General features: G+C 36.8%; 1 protein-coding gene and 1 pseudogene across 7 annotated transcripts in view; both read right to left on the bottom strand.

Moving 5' to 3' along the window:
- The window catches only part of C2CD5 (C2 calcium dependent domain containing 5), a 101,047-nt gene that overhangs the window by 69,748 nt on the left and 8,021 nt on the right, over positions 1-23,278 (bottom strand). For all 6 annotated transcript variants that reach the window (XM_045873759.3, XM_045873754.3, XM_045873755.3 and 3 more), the window contains exons 3-6: positions 16,938-17,024; positions 5,946-6,117; positions 3,319-3,414; positions 36-191 (exon numbers count right to left, since the gene is read on the bottom strand). In XM_045873759.3, coding sequence (XP_045729715.1) covers positions 36-191; positions 3,319-3,414; positions 5,946-6,117; positions 16,938-17,024 — 511 coding nt within the window. The remainder of the gene's footprint in view (positions 1-35; positions 192-3,318; positions 3,415-5,945; positions 6,118-16,937; positions 17,025-23,278) is intronic.
- On the bottom strand, positions 1,790-3,307 carry LOC123844964 (leucine-rich repeat-containing protein 34-like; annotated as a pseudogene). Its single transcript, XR_008506011.2, has one exon. The product of XR_008506011.2 is annotated as a leucine-rich repeat-containing protein 34-like (transcript).

Here is a 23,278-nt window from a genome sequence, read left to right as displayed (position 1 = left end):
AGTAAATCAGTAATGAAGTTATTTTTTTTAAATACCTGACATTAAAGAAATGAGTCTCTGTCTGGCCTCATTTGATGCCCTTGGTGTACGAATTCGATCAATCCACTGATATTCTGGGTCTTCATTGACCACAAGCTCTTCTACAAAACCATGAATTATTACAGCTCTATAGCACTTTGGAATAGATGTTGCTGTTAAAAGAAATTGTCTATTATGCTTTTATTTATCACAAGGTTAAATTCAATTTTTAAAAAATGTACAATTAAGTTCTTACCTTTTGGATACATAATACAAGAAGACTTTTTACTGTGCTAATTTCAATGTAATTATAATAGTCATACTTCCAATCAGTCTTCTAAATTCCATATTATTCTTAGAAATAATCATTTTCTTTAATGAGACCTCGTTTTTCTCATAATAAACATAGTAGATAGAAATTGTATTTTTATAATTTGGAAAACAGCCACAGACAATCTTAAATAGCATTCAATACAAAGTTTAAAAAAAATCAGAATCAATGTCAGCTAGGTAATCATTATAAAAATAGGTACAAAGTGGGTAATAAATACAAAAAACTTTATTCAAAGCCCTTTGAAAAAGTTCTTTTGTACAACATATAGTGCAGTCTTAAAAATCAAACCATTACCTTTCTGACATAATCTGAGGAGTCATATAGCCCTGCAATTTCCAATAACCCATGGCCATATGGCCAACTGGTTCAGTAGTCACTATACTATTTAACAAACTCATTTAATATAAATAACACCAAATGTCATTAGATTTAAAATAAGATCTAGTTGGGGGTGCCTGGTTGGCTCAGTTGGTTAGGCGACTGCCTTCAGCTCAGGTCATGATCTCAGGGTCCTGGGATCGAGCCCCATGTCGGGCTCCCTGCTCGGCGGGAAGCCTGCTTCTCCCTCTTCCACTCCCCCTGCTTGTGTTACCTCTCTCGCTGTCTCTCTCTGTCAATTAAATAAATAAAATCTTAAAAAAAATAAAATAAGATCTAGTCGGATTCAAAAAGGGGATAACCTATAGAAAAACAAACAAAACAACAAAAAAACAAAACAAAAAAAAAAAAAAAAAGGGAGAATCTAAGAACATCCACACCAAATTAGTCTCTAAGACATCCATGCCTTAAAGCTAACTCAACTACTTAGGAGTTTTCAACCCTATTAATCCAGGCTGGCTATGATTGCCTACATCTGCCCAATGCCAGCCCATATTTCATGGCACTTGAGGGACTGTACCTGTAGATACCTATTTAAGTTTGGATAGCATCACAGGGTTTGGCTATAGTGCTCTGCTCCTATCTTAACAACATCTTCTACTAAATTACCACTGAAGGAGAGTCTGACTGGCTCAGTCAGTGGAGCATACGACTCTTGGATCTCAGGAATGTGGGTTCGAGCCCCATGTTAGATTAGAGATTACTTAAAAATAAAATCTTTAAAAATAAATAAAGGTAAAAAAATAAAATATCAGTGGATTTTTCTTTTTTGACAGTTATACAAAGTTCAATATAGTCTTATCTTTCACATATTCACAAGGCAACTTGTTCTAATTTATAGAAGAAAAATTTAATAGGCAATAAAATATTCATTGCTGTGAAATAAGGTAAATATGTGAAAATTATTTTAGAGCTTGTTTTTCACGGAGATTGACCTACCGGTAGAAGAGGAAAACCTGCAGGGTACCTGGATGGTCCCTTCAGTTAAGGGTCCAACTCTTGGTTTCTGCTCAGGTCATGACCTCAAGGGTGCTGGGACCAAGCCCCACATCAGGCTCCTTGCTTAGTGGGGAGTCTGCTTGAAGATTCTCTCCCTCTGCCCCTCCCCCCATGTGCATGTTCTCCCTCTCTCTCTCAAATAAATAAATAAATCTTTAAAAAAAAAAAAAAAAAAGAAGGGCGCCTGAGTGGCTCAGTCGTTGAGCATCTGCATTCGGCTCAGGTCATGATCTCAGGGTCCTGGGATCAAGCGTCGCATTGGGCTCCCTGCTTGGCGGGAAGCCTGCTCCTCCCTCTCCCACTCCCCCTGCTTGTGTTCCCTCTCTTGCAGTGTCTCTCTCTGTCAAATAAATAAATAAAATCTTAAAAAAAAAAAAAAGAGTAAAACCTGCATTAGATGAGTGCTGCAAGGTTTTCTGTAAGTTGATGTCTGATAATAATGCTTTTTAAGGCCACTGGAGACTTCTGCAAAATACACATGTCCACCCACCACAAATAGCTCCGTATCTGTATTACCTAATTTTAGATGGTCCATTTGAATTTGAATCTGAATTTGTCTGATTTGAATTTGAATTAAGTCTGATTATATCATACATGTAGTCATCGAATTTGTTTTCCCAAATGTAGATATTAGAGAGAGTGGGATTTGTTTTCATTGATTACGAAAGTACAAGCCCATCTCCCCCTATGTTGTTGCTGACTACTGACAACCAGCTGACATCAAGTTAGCATAGGCTACTGTTCAGATACGGTGCATCACCTAACTGTTTTATAATATCATGCTTACACATGAGCAATGCAACAAGACAGTGATTTTCTTTCAGCATGTGGCCTAGATGAACTGTGGACGCCTCCTATTCACCATACAGCATAGGTAGGTTTGGGTATATTCCCTTAGTTGTTTGGTTTTCAGTTAGGACTGTAGCAAATGCTATCACATTTTGCATTTCTAGACCACAGTCATTCCGATCTCATTTCTCTAAGGATGAATTAATTTGTAGCATTCCTGCAAAACACATTCCACCTTCATTTTCAAACTTGTTTCCAGTCATTCTCAGGTATTTCAGAGTTGTATTGTTATGTAGTGCTTTTACAATCAATTCTCCACCTTTGGGCCCAATATTACTAACATAAGATTTAAGTAAACAAGATTAAGTTGTTTCATTAATACATGGATTCTTCTTTAAAATTTGGGAAAAAATCCAAAATCTTCACCAGTCACTCTTTCTACCAGCAATAAGCAAATAAGTTACCAGCAATGTTTAATGTGATTCCTTCCAGAGTCTGCAGTAGGGGCGAGAGTGCAAGGCAGAGTAGGGTCATGATAACCATGTATACCTCACGCCCCAATGGACTATTCTAACAAAAATTTCTAAGAACTTGTAAAAAATTAGATTTCATTTACTTTAAAATCAGATAAATAGTCCCCAGAGCTACGGTAATTGTTTCTGAAAAATTGACAATTTTCTCTTTGGCATTAAAACCAAAGTATGATAGATTTTCCATTAGCTTTCTGAAATATTAATTTGATTCCCTATATTTAACGATTAAATTTCCTGTTAAATGAGAAATAAAATGCATTTACTTACTGCAAAAGAATTTGACTCCACATGATGACTGCCTAAATCGATTTAAATCATTGAAGAGGTCTACTTTGACAACTACATTGATTTCCCCACGGATACCTAAAATTTCAAACGGAAAATCAAGTTTTTACCCTTAACAAAATAAAGCACAATTAAATAATCCAGCAAATGAATGCCAACTGATGATTTTAAAATATCGTATCAATCATAATAGCAGTGCTAACTTTGTTTCCTAATTATTTTTACTCTAAGTAGTTTATTACATTTTCTGAAGTATACATATATATTAGAGAATGAATAAGTCTACTTATTTGAATCAAAACTAACTGCAAAGGAGCCACATTTGAATTGATGACAACAATGATGATGACGGTAACATCTGAGCACAGATAATGTTCTAAATGCCTTACGTGTAGTATCTCATAGCTCTCACACCAACCCAGTAAGGTAATTTCTGTAGTATTATCATCCTCATGTTACAGAGGAAAACATTAAAGTTTAATGAAAGTTAAATAATTTGCATAGTGTCAATAACTAGTTAAGTAGTACAGCCAGGATTAGAAGTCAGATCTTAAATGGTCAACAAATGCCAAGAATCTGATTTAACACAAAAGTTTTATTCTTTTTCTTTTTTTAAAGATTTTATTTATTCATTTGACAGAGAGAAAGACACAGCCAGAGAGGGAACACAAGAGAGGGAGAAGCAGGCTTCCCGCTGAGCAGGGAGCCTGATGCGGGGTCCCAGGACCCTAGGATCATGATCTGAGCTGAGACAGACGCTTAACGACTAAGCCACCCAGGCGCCCACACAAAAGTTTTATTCTTTTCAATGAATATATTAAGTTAAAATGAGCTAAGAAATTCCAAAAATTAGGGTTTCTCAGAACATGTCCTAATAAATAAAAATGACCCAGTCTCTATCTCTAACATTTACCAAATATTTTTACTGGACTGTCCTGATTGCATGTCAATCAAATTCAGAGTTACAGAAGGCCTTCTAAGAAGAGTGACTTGCTCATTTACCCATTGAAATAATAAGATTATGTCCTAACAAAGGGTCCATAAACATATTAAACCAACTATAAACAGTATTTAATATAAAATATTTGGAAAATTCATTCCTGCCTACTGCTATTGCCTTTAATCTAAGTCCAGATTATTTCTCCAGTGGCACATTTTATTGGTAATATACTATGGGACTGGATTTTATTTCCTGACTACAAAGATAATATACTTTTGTTGTAGAAAATACAGAAAAAAGCAAAAGAGGAAAAATAGGATTAAAGTCCAGAAATAAAACTATCCAAGAATAAATATTTTATCGGGGTGCCTGGGTGGTTAAGCGTCCAACTCTTGGTTTCAGGTCAAGTCATGATCTCAGGGTCCTGAGATCCAGCCCCGTAGGGCTCTGTGCTCAGCAGGGAGTCTGCTTGAGATTCTCTCCCTCTGCCCCTCCTCACACTCTCTCTCTCTAAAATAAATAAATAAATCTTTTTTTAAAAAAAAGAATAAACATTTTATCATGTATTCTGCCAATTTATCATATGATATCACATATATGCAATTCTTTTCTTTCTAAACAAATATGTAATCATCCTATAATAATGTTTTATAATCTGAATTTTACAAAATTTTACAATTTTACAAATCATACACATTTCCTTATGCCACTCTACTCTAAAAACATGCATTTTGTTCTGGCTGCATAATTCATGGTCTATATATGCTCTAATTTATTTAAGTAAATCTTCTTTTCCAATTTATTTTACCATTGTAAATATTAATAAATAATAATAGAATGTGTCACAATAAATACACTTTTGCATAAATCTCAGTTTATTATTCTTATAATAAACAACTAGCAACAGGATTGCCAGGTCAAAAATGGAAAATAGGCAGAAAGATGCTAGACTATAGAGAGAAACATTTGCCAGTTCCTTATGGGTCCATTTGCCATTCTAAAAAGATGGCATATTTTCAGGCTGGCAGTTCTCAAACTTTCTGATGACATAACCACTTTTACAATCTTAAAAATTATTGAGAACTTCAAGGAGTTTCTGTTTATATGCATCATATATCAATATTTACCATGTTATAATTAAAATTAAAATTGAGAGGGACACCTGGGTGGCTCAGTCGGTTGGGCCTCTGACTTCAGCTCAGGTCATGATACCAGGGTCCTCGGATCAGACTCCCCGCTCAGTGGGGAGTCCGTTTCTCCCTCTCCCTCTGCCCCTCCCCGCTGCTCACTCTCTCTCCCTCTCTCTTCCTCTCTCTATAATAAAATCTTTTTAAAAATTTAAAAATTTAAAATTTAAATTAAAATTAAAGCTGAGAATTTTAAAAAATATTTATTACTATAAACATTTTTATAAAAATAACTATATTCTGAAAAACAAAAAAAATAGTAATAAGAATAGCACTTACATTTTTGTAGTTCTCTATAATGTTTAGCTTCATGGAATACAGTTAGATTCTATTTCTGTTCTGCATTCAATGTGTGGTAATATTATATATCATAAAACCTCTAGAAAACTCCACTGTATTTGTAAGATTATTTTTAAATAATGCATTTACTTACTATATTGTACAAATTTAACAGGGATTACTTCAAATTATATACTCCTTACCATGTATAGTATCATAAATTGGAAACCATCCTGAGATGACTGTTGCAGCCTCACTGTAGAGTAAAGGATCAATATCAATGTACACTTTACCAATGGCATCATTTGCACTGTAAGTGTCATGGTCAAGAACTGTGATCTGCAGAGGTTCATCCTGTAAATCTTCATCATCCACCTAAAAGTACACCTTAAAATTAAATCTTTTAATTTTTAAGTCTTCATTACCATAAACATATACATATACCAAATGTAAAAGATTACTTATTTCTAGAAAAAAAACTTACAGATTTATCTCTAAGCACAAAGGTAAAGGAATTAACACACACACACAAGTTATAACCCCTTTTTCTATAAAAGATGCCAAATTTCTAAGGAAAAAAAGTACAGTTCGGGGCGCCTGGGTGGCTCAGTTGGTTGGGTGTCCAGCTCTTGACCTTAGCTCAGGTCTTGATCTCAGGGTCATGAGTTCAGGCCGTGTTGGGCCCCATGTTTAATTTCTTTTTCTACATATTATCCTGTGTCAGGCCCATGTTTAATTTCTTTTTCTACATATTATCCTGTATTTTACTAGTCTACTTATAATATCCAGTAAAAATGAGTCCAAACATTATCTACAGGAGAGCAAGGATGCTAATGAGCACCATGATACCATCATTTCTAAAGACAATTTCACAGAATAAAACTATAGGAAAAACTAATATATTATTGGTAAAAAAAAAAAAAAAACTAAAGTTCATGAATTAAGTAAGTGAAATAAATGTTTGTTCTCTCTCCTTTTACTTTCTATCAATTACTTATCACATGCCAAGCACTAGCCTAAAAGAGGGACTACAATGGGGAATGCAGTGAACTAAATGTCTCTGTGCCCTGAAAATCTGTATATGGAAGTCCTAATCCCCAATATGATGGTATTTGGAGATGGAATCTTAGGAAGGTAATTAAGTCAAAAAGGTGGAGTCCTCTCAAATGGGATTGGTATCCTTGCAAGTAAAGACGGGGAGAGACGTTCTCTCTCCCCTCTATGAAAGGACAAGCAAGAAGATCACGATCTACAAGCCAGAAAGAGGGATCTCAGCAAAACAAAACCATGATAGTACCCTATCTCAGAATTCCCAGCATCCAGAAATGTCAGAAATAAAAGGCTATTGTTTAAGTCACCCACTCTACGGTATTCTGTTACAGCAGGCCAAACTGACTAAGGCAAAGAATGAGGCAAAAAAAGATTTTTCCCTTTGGAAGACATGTTCATTATTTCGGATATGGAATACCATATCTTCTGGATACCATATCATCCTCCAATTTGCCAGTACTCCTCATCAAATGTAGTGGCTAGATGGAACACAATATTACAGATATTTGTAAGGATGGAATATAAAAGGATTATTTCCTGTAACTTAAAAACTATACTTTTTAAATGTAGTCTATGAATGTTTGTCATTACAGCAGATATATCATACTGTTCATTAAGACAGTTTGTGGTTAACTAAAATCTCTGTATTTTCCTTACATATGCTTTGGTCAAGTGATATCTCTGCAAACCTATATACTTTGGTTAATTTTTTAAACTTAATTATTAAATATTATGCCTTTCTCCATTCCATTTAATTCCTTATTGATTTTAGACTAAGAATCTAACCTCTGAGGATTATTTTAAGAATTAAAGTAGAAGGAATTATTGGCTTTTTTACCTTTATTAATGTTTAACTCTAAATTTTTTTTTGTTGTTTTAATTTTATTATGTTAGTCACCATACATCATTGGTTTTTGATGTGGTGATCCACGATCCATTGTTTTCGTATAACACCCAGTGCTCCATGCAGTACGTGCCCTCCTTAATACCCATCACTGGGCTAACCAATCCCCGCTCCCCCCTCCCCTCTAAAACCCTGTTTGTTTCTCAGAGTCCATAGTCTCTCATCGTTCATCTCTCCCTCCAAATCCCACCCCCATTTTTCCCTTCCTTCTCCTAATGTCCTCCATGCTATTCCTTATGTTCCACAAATAAGTGAAAACATACGATAATTGACTTTCTCTTCTTGACTTATTTCACTTAGCATAATCTCCTCCAGTCCCATCCATGTTGATGTAAAAGTTGGGTATTCATCCTTTCTGAGGGCTGAGTAATATTCCATTGTATATATGGACCACATCTTCTTTATCCATTCATCTATTGAAGGGCATCTCAGCTCTTTCCACAGTTTGGCTACTGCAGACATTGCTGCTATGAACCTTGGGGTGCATATGGCCCTTCTTTTCACTACATCTGTGTCTTTGGGGTAAATACCCCGAAGTGCAATTGCTGGGTCATAGGGTAGCTCTATTTTTAAATTTTTGAGGCACCTCCACACTGTTTTCCAAAGTGGCTGTACCAACTTGCATTCCCACCAACAGTGTAAGAGGGTTCCCCTTTCTCCACAACCTCTCCAGCATCTGTTGTTTCTTTCCCTGTACATTTTTGCCATTCTAACTGGTGTAAGGTGGTATCTCAATGTGGTTTTGATTTGAATTTCCCTGATGGTTAATGATGATGAACATTTTTTCATGTGTCTGTTAGCCATTTGTATGTCTTCTTCAGAGAAGTGTCTTTCATCTCTTCTGCCCACTTTTTGACTTACTTGTTTTTTGGGTGTTGAGTTTGAGAAGTTCTTTATAGATCTTGGATACCAGCCCTTTATCTGTAGTGTCATTTGCAAATATCTTCTCCCATTCTGTGGGTTGCCTCTTTGTTTTGTTGACTCTTTCCTTTGCTGTGCAGAAGCTTTTTATCTTGATGAAATCCCAAAAGTTCATTTCTGCTTTTGTTTCACTAGCTTTTGGAGATGTATCTTGAAAGAAGTTGCTGTGGGCGATGTCAAAGAGGTTACTGCCTATGTGCTCCTCTAGGATTTTGATGGATTCCTGTCTCACATTGAGGTCTTTCAACCACTTTGAGTTTATCTTTGTGAATGGTGTTAGAGAATGGTTGAGTTTCATTCTTCTGCATATGGCTGTCCAATTTTCCCAGCACCATTTATTAAAGAGACTGTCTTTTTTCCATTGCATGTTTTTTCCTGCTTTGTCAAAGATTATTTGACCATAGAGTTGAGGGTCCATATCTGGGTTCTCTATTTTGTTCCATTGCTCTATATGTCTGTTTCTGTGCCAGTACCATGCTGTCTTGGTGATCACAGCTTTGTAATATAGCTTGAAATCGGGCAACGTGATGCCCCCAGCTTTGTTTTTCTTTTTCAACATTTCCTTGGCGATTCGGGGGTCTCTTCTGATTCCATACAAATTTTAGGATTGTTTGTTCCAGCACTTTGAAAAATGTCATTGGAATTTTGATCGGGATGGCACTGAAGGTATAGATTGCTCTGGGTAGCATAGACATTTTAACAATGTTTATTCTTCCGATCCATGAGCATGGAATATTTTTCCATCTTTTTGTGTCTTCTTCAATTTCTTTCATGAGTGTTCTGTAGTTCCTAAAGTATAGATCCTTTACCTCTTTGGTTAGGTTTATTCCGAGGTATCTTACGGTTTTTGGTGCTATTGTAAATGGAATCGTTTCTCTAATTTCTCTTTCTACAGTTGCATTGTTAGTGTATAAGAAAGCAACTGATTTCTGTGTATTGATTTTGTATCCTGCCACATTACTGAATTGCTGGATGAGTTCTAGTAATTTGGGGGTGGAGTCTTTTGGGTTTTCCACATAAAGTATTATGTCGTCTGCGAAAAGAGAGAGTTTGACTTCTTCTTTCCCGATTTGAATACTTTTTATTTCTTTTTGTTGTCTGATTGCTGTTGCTAGGACTTCTAATACTATGCTGAACAATAGTGGCGAGAGTGGGCATCCTTACGTGTTCCTGATCTTAAGGGAAAGGCTCTCAGCTTTTCTCCATTGAGGATGATATTCGCTGTGGGTTTTTCATAGATGGATTTTATGAACTTGAGGAATGTTCCCTCTAATCCTATATTCTGAAGAGTTTTAATCAGGAAAGGATGTTGTATTTTGTCAAATGTTTCTTCTGCATCAATTGAGCGGACCGTATGGTTCTTCTCCCTCCTCTTATTAATGTGTTCTATCACACTGATTGATTTGCGAATGTTGAACCACCCTTGCATCCCAGGGATAAATCCCACTTGGTCGTGGTGGATGATCTTTTTAATGTATTGTTGGATCCTATTAGCTAGGATTTTGTTGAGGATTTTGGAATCCATATTCATCAGGGATATCGGTCTGAAATTCTCCTTTTTGATGGGGTCTGTGCCTGGTTTGGGGATTAAGGTAATGCTGGCCTCATAGAATGAGTTTGGAAGCTTTCCTTCTGTTTCTATTTTTTGAAACAGCTTCAGGAGAATAGGTATTATTTCTTCTTTGAATGTTTGGTAGGATTCCCCAGGGAATCCACCAGGCCCTGGACTCTTGTTTTTTGGGAGGTTTTTGAGCACTGCTTCAATCTCGTTACTGGCTATTGGCCTATTCAGGTTGTCAATTTCTTCCTGTTTCAGTCTTGGCAGCTTATAGGTTTCCAGGAAGGCCTCCATTTCATCCAGATTGCTCAGTTTATTGGCATATAGTTGTTGATAATAATTTCTAATAATTGTTTCTATTTCCTTGGTGTTAGTCGTGATCTCTCCCCTTTCATTCATAATTTTATTTAAAAATTTGGGTCCTTTCTCTTTTCTTCTGGATAAGTCTGGCCAGTGGTTTATCGATCTTATTAATTCTTTCAAAGAACCAACTTCTAGTTTCGTTGATCTGATCTACTGTGTTTCTGGTTTCTAATTCATTGATTTTGGCTCTAATTTAATTATTTCTTTTCTAATGCGTGGCTTAGGCGTCATTTCTTGCTTTTTCTCTAGTTCTTTAAGGTGTAGAGTTAGTTGGTGAATTCAGGATTTTTCTGTTTTTTTGAGTGAGGCTTGGATGGCTATGTATTTCCCCCTTAGGACCGCCTTTGCAGTATCCCATAGGTTTTGGACCAATGTGTTTTCGTTCTCATTGATTTCCATGAATTGTTTAAGTTCTTCTTTGATTTCCTGGTTGACCCAAACATTCCTGAGCAGAGTGGTCTTTAGCTTTCAAGTGTTTGAATTTCTGCCAAATTTTTTCTTGTGATTGAGTTCCAGTTTTAGAGCACTGTGGTCTGAGAATATGCAGGGAATAATCTCAATCTTTTGGTATCGGTTGAGACCTGATTTGTGACCCAGTATGTGGTCTATTCCGGAGAAAGTTCCATGTGCGCTCGAGAAGAATGAGTGTTCTGTTGTTTTAGGGTGGAATGTTCTGTAAATATCTATGAGGTCCATCTGGTCCAGTGTATCATTCAAAGCTCTTGTTTCCTTGTTGATTTTCTGCTTAGATGATCTGTCCACTGCAGAGAGTGGAGTATTGAGGTCTCCTACAATTAACGTATTGTTATCAATATGACTCTTTATTTTAGTTAACAGTTGGCTTATGTAGATGGCTGCTCCCATGTTGGGGACATAGATATTTACAATTGTTAGATCTTCTTGTTGGATAGACCCTTTAAGAATGACATACTGTCCTTCTGTGTCTCTAATTATAGACTTTAGTTTAAAATCTAATTTGTCTGATATAAGAATTGCTACCCCAGCTTTCTTTTGAGGTCCGATGGCATGGAAGATGGATCTCCATCCCTTCACTTTCAGTCTGGATGTATCTTTAGGTTCAAAATGAGTCTCTTGTAGGCAGCATATGGATGGGTCCTGTCTTTTTATCCAATCTGCAACCCTGTGCCGTTTTATGGGAGCATTTAGGCTGTTCACGTTGAGAGTGATTATTGAAAGATATGAATTAATTGTCATCATGTTGCCTGTGAAGATGTTGTTTTATAGATTGTCCCTGTAAATTTCTGTTGTAGATCACTCTTGGGGTCTTTCTCCTTTTATAGAACCCCCCTCTTAATATTTCTTGCAGGGCCGGCTTAGTGTTCACATATTCTTTCAGTTTCTGCTGGTCGTGGAAGCTCTGCATCTCTCCATCCATTCTAAATGAAAGCCTTGACGGATAAAGTATTCTTGGCTGCATGTTCTTCTCATTTAGTACACTGATTATGTCTTGCCAGCCCTTTCTGGCTTGCCAGGTCTCTGTGGATAGGTCTGACGTTATTCTGATGTTCCTCCCTCTGTACGTAAGGAATCTCTTCCCCCTAACTGCCCTTAAGATGGTTTCCTTGGTTCTACGATTTGCAAGTTTTACTATTACATGCCGGGATGTTGGCCTGTTTTCCTTGATCTTGGGAGGGGTCCTCTCTGCCTTTAGGACACGAATGTTTGTTTCATTCACCAGATTAGGGAAGTTCTCAGCTACGATTTGCCCAAATACATCTTCTAGTCCTCTCTCTCTCTGCACTCCCTCCGGGATTCCAATTATTCTGACATTGGAACACTTCATGGTGTAACTTATTTCTCTGATTCTATTTTCATGGATTCTGAGTTGTTTTTCCCTGGCCTCCTCTTTTCCCTTTTTATCTATTATATTGTCTTCCAGGTCGCTTATTCGTTCTTCTGCCTCAGTTACCCTAGCTGTTAGATTATCTAATTGGATTGGATCTCATTGATAGCATTTTTAAGTTCTGCCAATTCAGCTTTCATTTCTGCCCTTAGAGACTCTATGTTGCCATTAATTGATTTCTCCATTCTAGCCATTGTCTTCACAATTGCTAGTCTGAATTCCATCTCCGACATCTTGGTTATATCTGCATTCATTTGTAAATCTGCAGCATAAGTCATAATCTCTGAGTCTTTTCTATTTTGGGGGCTCCTCCTCCTAGTCATTCTGTTGATGGGTGTTTGAAGGAATGTATAGAGTCCAAATTATTGACCAGAACCCAAGCAAGATGCACCTGTTTTTTTGGGACCTTAGGGTTGCTGGCCCCTTGTTTTCCCAGCCTGTCTTCTGCAGGAGGGGCCTGCCGTGCTGTTACTCAGGCAACCCTGTTGTGCAGAGTTGCCCTGCCCCCCTGTGTCGGGGGATGGGCCCAGCGGGAATCAGTTTTGGGGGCTTTTGTTCTCTGGCAGCTTTCCACGTCTCTTCCGCGAGTCAGAGCAGAAGAGACTGTTTCCAACCCTCTGTCTCAGAGCAGAGAGATCGCCATCTGTTCTTTGGTGAGCTCTCCAGGCCACACCGTCTCCATTTCTGTCTGTGCTGCTATAAACTGCAGCGGCCTGGGTTGTGCACCCCTCCGCAGCACTCCCAGTCCTACCTCCAGCTCAGAGCACGTCTCTGCCCTTTGTGCTTCTAAAACTGCCAGCCGCTCCCAGTTCGCGTGTGCGCGACCCCGCCACTCTGGGTTCCTGCCCCGGGGACTGCCCTAGAGTCCTTTCCCTGCTGCTACCAGTCTGCGAGTCTGTGCCCGTCCCCAGTGCACGAGGCTGTCGCTCACCGGCGGTGTAGGATCCCCACGGCCAGGCACCCTCCCACTGCCGTTTATCCTCCGATATCTGCCCGCAGAATCACAGCTCCCCGCTTTGTACCTCAAAACCAACTGCCTGCCTTATTCTGATTGTAGAGATCCAGATCTTCTTACATCTCAGGTTGGTTTCATGGGTGCTCAGAGTGGTCTGGTAGATATCCAGCTCAATTCCGGGGACCAGCTGAAATAGGGTCCCCTACTCCTCCGCCATCTTTCCCCCCTCCCCGGAATTATTGTTGATATCACTGATGTAATAATGTGACTGCATGATTTGTTTTCAAAAAAGGGGATACCTCTCTATAAGAGAGACATAATTAAAAATTTATGGATGAAATTACATAATATTTTGAATTTGCCTTAAAATATTCCTGCCACCCCACCCTCCAAGTAGGGAGTGGTGTTAACAGGTAAAACAAGAACAGCACAACATATAGGTAAAAGTAAAGGTAAATGATGGATAAGTAACCTGCCTACTTTTATGCATATTTGAAAATTTCCACAGTGAAATGTTAAAATAATCATTTTGATTTCCAAGCCATTCTAAATCATATGTCATCAATGGCATTCCATACTATGGCATTACCTATATATTTAGTAAAAGGGAAAGAGTCATAAACTAAGCCATTAACCGCTGCTCCAAAGACATCCCTTCAATTTTTACCTCCATTAATAACATGTTTTGTGTACACTATTTAACCTCCTACACATTTACCTATGAGTACCCTCATCTTCTGTACTGCTACACTAAGGTATTCCTTCCCTGACACTATAGGTCTCCATAGCAACTAAATGACTAGAATTGTTTATGATATATATAGATAGCTAATAATACAAATAATCTAAGAAAAATTCAGGAATTAATTTTAATTAATTTTAATAAAATAATTAAGGATATTTCATAGATTTAATTGAGCCAATATCAAATCATGAAATAATATAAATTAAGACTTTCTCATAAATGTCTTAAGTGTTTAAAAATGTTAGTTTCACAGCAATTTGTCCAGTTAAAAGACTAAATTTCCCACCCTCCTTTGTAACTATCGAGATATAAGCATAAATCATTACATAGAACTAGTTAGGATAGGGAAAAATTTCTCAAACAGGGCTTGCTCAGCTGAAAAATATATATTAACTCATCACCACCTCTCCTGCTTTTTCTTCCAGGCCTAGAACACTGATGTGATCACTGGAACTCCAGCTGCTTAACTTGGAGGCTAATGTGACCATGAATATTGGAAGCCACAGGCTACAGATGATGGAGAAGACAAAAGGATCCTAGGTTCCAAATGATTACATGGAGCTTCCAAAGTCTCATTATACTGCCTGGCCCAGTATTTCTTTTATATAAAGAAAACTAAACATCCATTTGTTCATGATATTTGAGAGTTCACAACATATAAACTAATGCTAATTGCAACTGACAAACAAGTTTAAAAAAGTATATAATTAATGTTAACTATAAACACAAAGTTTAAGAACATCTGTCACACAAAATACAGTATTATTAGAAGTACCAGCCAAAATAGTAAACTTAGTAAATTTTAAGGGAAATGGCTGGTAACTTTAGTTGCTAAATCTCATTAACATTATAAAAATCCCGGGGCGCCTGGGTGGCTCAGTCATTAAGCATCTGCCTTCAGCTCAGGTCATGATCCCAGAGTCCTGGGATCAAGCCCCGCATCGGACTCCCCGCTCGGCGGGAGGCCTGCTTTTCCCTCTCCCACTCCCCCTGCTTGTGTTCCCTCTCTCGCTGTCTCACTCTCTGTCAAATAAATAAATAAAATCTTTAAAAAAAAATTACAAAAATCCCTTATTTCAGAAAAATAAGTACAAATATATTATCTTTTAAAGTTACCTAAGCTACCTGAGTACTTTGCAGCTTTAAAAATTCTGCTGCATCAATAAAATGAAATTAATATTCTTAAATATTAATGTCCTACTATCATGAAAATTACTAATAAGATAACCCAACTTAAAAAAAAGATACCCCAACTTAAAAATGAGCAAGGAAGTTGAACAGTTTTCCAAAGACATACAAATAGCCAATAAACACATGAAAATAGGCTCAACATTACTAGTCAATAGGGAAATGCAAATCAAAACCAATGACCTATCACATCACATCTACATTTTCCACATTAAGCTAATCACCAAGTCCTATGAAGTCTACCTCCATAATGTCATCTCTAAATATCTTTGGGGAGTTAAAATACGAGATGGCAGTTCAAAGTAAAAGAAAGGCAAACGGTCCTTAACCATAAAAAAGCATTATCATGTTCATTCATGACAAAAATGCATATTAAGATTACATTGCAAACATCACTTCACACCTACTAAGATGGCATGATTTTTTAAAAAAAAACAGAAAATAACAAAGCTTGACAAAGATGTGGGAAATCAGAATTTTCTCATACATGCTGGTGGGAATGTATAATGGTGTAGCCACTACGGAAAACAGTATGGCAGTTCCTCAAAAAGCTAAACGTACAATTTATCATATGACCCAGCAATTCCATTTCCGGGCATATACTCAAAAGAACTGAAAACAGGTACTTAAACAGATACTTGTACACTAATGTTTACTGTGGTAGTAGTCACAGTAGCCAAAAAGTGAAAACAACCCAAATGTCCATCAACAGATAAATGGATAAACAGAATGTGATACATACATACACACACACATACACACACACACAGAAGAATATTATTCAGCCATAAAAAGTAAAGAAATTCTGACACATGATACAACATGGATAAACCTTGAAAACATTATGCTAAGTGAAAGCCAGACACAAAAACACAAATATAATGATTCCACTTGTATCTAATATAGGCAAATTCAAGAGACAGGAAGTAGGTTAGATGTTATTAAGGACTAGGAGAAGAGGTGAGGGTTACTGCTGAATGAGTAGTTTCTGTTTGGAGTGATGAAAAAATTTTGGAAATAGTAGCAATGCTTGTACAACATTGTGAAAGTAAGTAATGCAACTGAGTTATACTTAAAATTGGTTAAAATGGCATTTTTTAATATATACTTTTGACTATAATTTTTTTAAAAAATTTAATTCGTACACTATCCTTAAGTGGTTTTTGGCATATGCTAAAATCCAGAGAATATTACAGTAATAATAATATAATACTTTAAGAGACTGCTTTTTTTAAACCTATGTTCTTGCATTCATACACTGTATTTTCTCAACTACAACATTATTTTTTAAAAACAATCTTGGTTAAGCAAAAAAGAAAGTATTTTTATGGTGTAGGAAGACTACTATACCTGAAATAAAAGGTACTCCTATCATTCCTGGGGGGAAGGGGTCATGTCAAAAATATATACTAAAAAATGCTGATATTTAAAAACTTACCTTAAGGGGCACCTGGGTGGCTCAGTCAGTTAAGTGTCTTGCCTTCAGCTCAAATCATAATCCCAGGGCCCTGGGATCGAGCCCCAGGTTGGGGGGGGGGGTCCCTGCTCAGCGGGGAGTCTGTTTATCCCTCTCCTTCTGCCCCTCTTCTGCTTGTGCTCTCTCTCTCAAATAAATACGTTTTAAAAAATTAAAAATTAAAAGCTTACCTCAAATTTAAACCATTCTGAGTTCCACTGAGGGTTGAGGGACTTGAGATACACATCTGTTTTAAAGGTGGTATTTCCAAATTTTACCTAAAAACAAACAATCCAAATATAAACATAAAAAATATGAATAAAAGTAAATTTTGGTATCAGCCAACCAATGGGAAGATTAACCATGGAGGGGAAAAAAAAAAAAGGCAACTATCCCCTGAAACAAAAGAGAAGAAAGTACAGTCCAGTAAGTTGATAGGCTACACCTTCATGAAAGAAGAGATTACCTACTGCTCTGGTTGACTAGCTCTACACAGAAATTAAAAACAGACTATTTTGTCAATATGAAGGAAGGAGTCAATATAGCCTTCAGAGAACAAAAGCTCAGACAAAAGAGGAATCTTGATGGCAGAGGACCAGCAAGGATAAAATTCGAAGGTAAAAACAGCAAGTGACCCTCCTTTCACCATCTCAGCTTGGGAATCCAGAACTCCAGCCCATTATTGTAAAAACTTAGAAATATCTCCTTGTATTTTCCAGCTTTCCCATTTTGTTATTTTTTTTAATCCCTTATCGGTGCACACATAGTGATTAGCAACAAACCATTATCATTAAGGGTTTTACCTTTGGGGACAATGAAAGGGATTGGATGGGGAGACTATCTTATTTCACAACCAGTCTTGGCAGACACTAAATCACAAAGATCCAAAAATAAATAAGAAGGGAATGAAGAAAGCTGAAAGCAGGCTAAATCCCTGGAACTTGCTTCCAACAAAGAATGGAGATTATAAAATCTGACTGAACTTGAGAAGTTGGTCAGGAAGCTTAAGAGCAAAACAGCTGAGAACTACTTCCTAGATGGCCTCACCTTTCCTAAATTTGATCTCTTCCCTAATTCTATGTGTTATTACCATTATCTTTCCTTACCTCTAAATTCACTAAAGCTTATTCCCTTTAAGACAATTTCTAGCAATAAGAGACTCTTAATCATAGGAAACAAACTGAGGGTTGCTGGAGGGGAAGGGGGTGAAGGGATGGGGTAACTGGGTGATGGACATTAAGGAGGGCACAATGATGTAATGAGCACTGGGTATATATAAGACTGATGAGACACTAAACTCTACATCTGAAACTAATAATACAGTGTATGTTAATTAATTGAATTTAAATTAAAAAAAAGACAATATCCAGCACATAGTTTTATACACTGTAGATTCTTAGGAAATGCTAGTTCAAGCAGATAATCTATGAAACCTCCTTTCTTTTTTGAAAGAAACCTCCTTCTCCTTTGGTATTATATTTGCTGATTTTCCTGTTTTATCATTTATCTGTCCAAGAAATTTCTACAAAATATCCAAAAGAATAACTGCTTTTATCTTCTGTGTATTTTTCTAGGTGTTTTATCATTTAATCTGGATTATTAGGCATGGTACCAACCATTTTGGTGCTTAGGCAGGTTAGAGGGTAGAAAAGGTTAAAAAAATTATGTGAAAATAATAACTTCTGGGGGCGCCTGGGTGGCTCAGTCGTTAAGCGTCTGCCTTCGGCTCAGGTCACGACCAGAGTCCTGGGATCGAGCCCCGCACTGGGCTCCCTCCTCGGCGGGAAGCCTCTTCTCCCTCTCCCGCTCCCCTTGCTTGTGTTCCCTCTCTCGCTGTGTCTCTCTCTGTCAAATAAATAAATAAAAATAATAATAATAACTTCTGACACAATAAAGAATGTAAGAAAGTCAAAGATAAATAAGAAATTGAGAAAAAGTATTTGCTAAATATATACTAAAGAACGACTTTCCACAATTTCTAATGAGTTCCTATAAAGCAATATGAAAAAGATCAATAACCCAACAAAAAAAATGGGCAAAAGACATGAACAGACAATGCAAAGAAATGGAAATATAGATGTTTTTATTTATTTTAACACAGATGCTTTTAAAATACAGTTAGGGGTGCCTCGGTGACTCAGTTGGTTAAGTGACTGCCTTCGGCTCAGGTCATGATCCTGAAGTCCCTGCTCTGCTTCTCCTTCTGACCCAACCCCCTCACATGTGGTCTCTCTCTCTCTCTCTAATTCCCTCTCTCTCAAATAAATAATTTTTTAAAATAAATAAATAAATAAATAAAATACAGTTAAACTTTGAACAACATGGATTTGAATAGTACGCATCCATGTATAGGCAGATTTTTTTCAATAAATATACTGGAAAATCTTTTGGAGATTTGTGACAAATCGAAAAAACTCACAGACAAACCATGTAGCCTAGAAACAGCAAAAAAACTAAGAAATAGTTGTCATGAATGCATAAGATATATGTAAATACTAGTCTATTTTATCATTTACTACCATAAAATACACACTAAGTATAAAAAATTAAAATTGATCAAAACATGCACAGAAATACGTAACAGAGCACACATGACGCCATTAGCAGTTGAGAGAAATATAAATGAATGGAAAGATTTGTATTAAATCATAACTGCATAAAATGAATAGCATGTACTGTGCTACTGTAATAATTTCAAACCACCTTCTGTTGCTACTGCCATGAGCCCAAGTGTTGCTAGTATCCGCTTAAAACACTGTATGATGCTACCCATCTCTATGTGAGCAGTTCATCTCTCCAGCAAACTGCATATTGCAGTACAAAGTGACCTCTTGCAGTTCTTGTGTATTTTTCATTGTGTTTAGTGAAGTACCGTAAACCTTGAGTAGTGTCACGGGACCCATAAGAAGTGTCACTAGTGTTGCTTTAAGTGCTCCCAAGAATCAAAGAAAAGTCATGATATTACAAGAAAAAGCTGAATTGCTCGATATATACTGTCGATAAAGGCCTGCAGCTGCACTTGCCTGCTGCTTCAAGATAAATGAATCCAGCATAAGGACCACGGTAAAAAAAGAAAATTCATGAAGCCAATACTGCAGCTATGCCAGCAGATGCAAAAACCTTACACCTTTTGCAAAATACCTTTTTATCTCATATTGAAAATGCAGCTTTTATATGGGTGCAGGATTGCTATAAGGCAGCTATATTTATAGACTCTAATATGATTCGAGAAGAAAGTGAAGTCATTATGTAACAACTTAAAGCAAAAGGAAGGTGAAAGATCTAAAGCTGGATAATTTCATGCCAGCAAAGGATGGTATGATAATTTCAGAAAGAGGACTGGCTGAAAAAATGTCAAGATAACAGAAAAAGCAGCTCTTGCTGACCAAGAGGCAGCAGACGAGTTCCCAGATGCCATCAAGAAAATCACTGAGGAGAAAGGATATCTGCATGAACAGATTTTTAATACAGACAAAAGTACCCTATTCTGGAGGGAGAAAAAAATGCCACAAAGTGTATTTATTAGTCAGGAAGAGAAAAAAGGATTTAAGGCAAGAAGGGATAGGCTAACTCTACCATTTTGTGCAAATGCAGTCGGGTCTATGATCAGAACTGCTCAACATCAAGGGCATCGAAGTGGCCTACCTGCCCCCAAACACAAGCTCTCTATAATCAGCCTCTAGATTAGGGGGTCATAAGGACCTTTAAAGCTCATTACATGGTATTCTTTGAAAAGGATCGTCAACCCTATGGAAGAGAATTCTGATGAGAAAACATGAAAGTCTGGAAGGATTACACCACTACACAACTACGCCATCGTTGTAGAAAAAGCCATGAAAGCCATCAACATGAAACAAATTCCTGCTGGAGAAAACTATGCCCAGATGTTGTATATGACTTTACAGGATTTACAACAGAGCCAATCAAGGGAATAAGGGAAGAGTTTGTGGGTATGACAAAAAAGGTAGAGGGTGAAGGGTTTCAAGATTTGGATCTTAAGAGAAATTTAAGAGCTAATAAACACCACACCAGAAGAATTCACAGAAGATAACTTGATGGAGATGAATGCTTCCAAACCAGTGCCAGACGACAAGAAAGAAGCTGTAGAAGAAGCAGTGACCAAAAACAAACTGGTATTAGACAACCTGGCAGAAAGGATCTGACTATTCAAGACTGCTATTGATTTATTTTACAACATGGACCTTTCTAGGATACTAGCACTGAAACCAAAGCAAACACTGGTACTGTATAGAAATGTTTTTTAAAAAATGAAAAAGCAAAAATGTCAGAAATTACAACATATTTCAGTAAAGTTATTCCACGTATGCCCCTTTCCTGCCTCCCCTTCCAACTCCTCCACCTGTTCCACTTCTGCCACCCAAGACAGCAAGACCAACCCCTCCTCTTCCTCCACCTACTCAACATGAAGACGAGGATGAAGACCTTTATGACAATCCACTTCCACTTAACGAATAGTACATAATCATCAAGCCATATAGTTAATAAGCTTATCTGTTGTGTATATGTGAGTGTCTTCATGTGAAAATCTAATAACTGCATGGCAAGAGCCTCATATGTCATCATCATTTCCTAAGTAGTCATCTATGCAAGACGTGTACAGAAGTGCTTAGCTTATACTAAGCAATATGAGCAATATTTAATACAAAATTAATCAGATGTTAGTTTTGGGTTTTTTTTATTTACTTATTTGAGAGAGAGAGAGCATGTGCACATGCGCACAAGCAGGGAGAGAAGGAGAGGGAAAAGCAGGTTTCCCGCTGAGGAGGGAGCCCGACGGGGGGCTCGGACCCCAGGATCATGACCTGAGCCAAAGGCAGACGCTTAACTGACTGAGCCACCCAGGTGTCCCAGAAGTTAGTTTTCTTACTGTTTTATAACTTTGCTTTCAAAGAATTATGTAACTACAGTATGCCTCTCTCTCATAATTGGAGAAACTATCAGCCTTTAATCACAAGTAAATGATTTTTTTTTAAAGTTACATTACTGTATTATAAATATGACTGCAATACTGTATGCCATAAAATTTTTGATAACGATTCATTTGTTAGTATATAGGCTAGGCTACTGTGAAGCAATCCTATCAATTACACTACGCTACCATAAAGCAATCATACTGCTGCTTCTTTGTTATCAATGCCCATAAATCATTATATTTGTAAATAAATGTGAATTTCTTTTTCACATTATCTTTTCATTTTTGTTGTCTAGTGCTAGTAATACGTATAACATCCACCATGTTTTGTATCATTTAAGACAATATTGATAGAGTTACTGACAGATGATTCATCCTGTAAACATACAGCGTAAACTTACTATATCTACAAATACAGTAGAGTACTGTAAATAGATTTTCTCTTCCTTATGATTTTCTTAAGAGTAATTTTCCTTTCTCTAGTTTACTTTATTGTAAGAATATAGTATATAATACATATACCATACAAACTGTGCATTAACCAACTTTATGTTATCAGTAAGGCTGACAGTCAACAGCAGGCCGTTTGTAGTTAATTTTGGGGGCGGAATCAAAAGTTATATATGATTTTCAACTGAGCTGGATTGAGAGGAGGATGTCAACAGCCCCTAAAAGGCCCCACATGGTTCAAGGGTCAACTATATATCAAAAGATGATCAACCACAAGAAAAATGCAAACTAAGCCAACATTTTTACTTACCATGTTGGCAAACAGTTTGAAAACAGTGTTGATGAGGTCTTCTAATACTTTGTTGGTGGGAGTATAAAATAAAACAATCTCTAAGGACTGCAATTTGACAATGTATCAAAATGTTAAATGCCTACACCCTTTAACTTCATAGAGAAGTGCACAATGACATGTACAAGCAGCATCATAGTAATGAAAGACTGGAAATAACCTAGATATCCACCAATTTGGAACCGGTTAAATGAAGAATGGTAAAGCCACACAGTATACTGCTAATTAGAAGAATAAAACAGTTCTCTCAGCACTGGTACAGAACAATCACCATTTAGATAGATCTTTCTTCTGTGGAGAAGCATGTATGGCATTCTTGGGAGAAAAAAATGGCAAAATGTTGTAAGTCACATAATATATGCCTTTATATAGCATAGGTTATTTCTAGTAGGTTATACAACAAACGTTAACAGTGGCCACTAGAAAGAACAGAATAGGTTGGTTAAAAGAAACATGATGTGAGAGAGGTTGACCCATTTTGTATCTTCTGAATTCTGAACCATGTACACATATTTCCTATTTGTAAAACATATTATTTTAAAACTCAAAAACTTAAAAAATTCAAATTGAAATCGTAGTAAATTTAGTTTGATTAAAATTATAGCATTCTGGATCCACTTCCAGGAATTTATCCTAAAGAAGCACTTTCACATGAGTCTCCCTCCTAAAACACACTAAAAAAATCCAAATAATCATTCAACAGGAAAATTATTGAATAAATCACATGTACTGCTATTAAAGAATGGAGTTGATTTTAAGTACCGTTATATGGAAATGTCCATGACATAATAACTGAAAAA

Source organism: Mirounga angustirostris, unplaced genomic scaffold (assembly GCF_029215605.1).
Source record: "Mirounga angustirostris isolate CCGP_5_RB_7025 unplaced genomic scaffold, mMirAng1.0.hap1 SCAF_5, whole genome shotgun sequence".
Lineage (NCBI taxonomy): Eukaryota > Metazoa > Chordata > Mammalia > Carnivora > Phocidae > Mirounga > Mirounga angustirostris.
The sequence above is the reverse complement of the archived record's forward strand: the minus strand, read 5'-3'. Positions and strand labels throughout refer to the sequence as shown.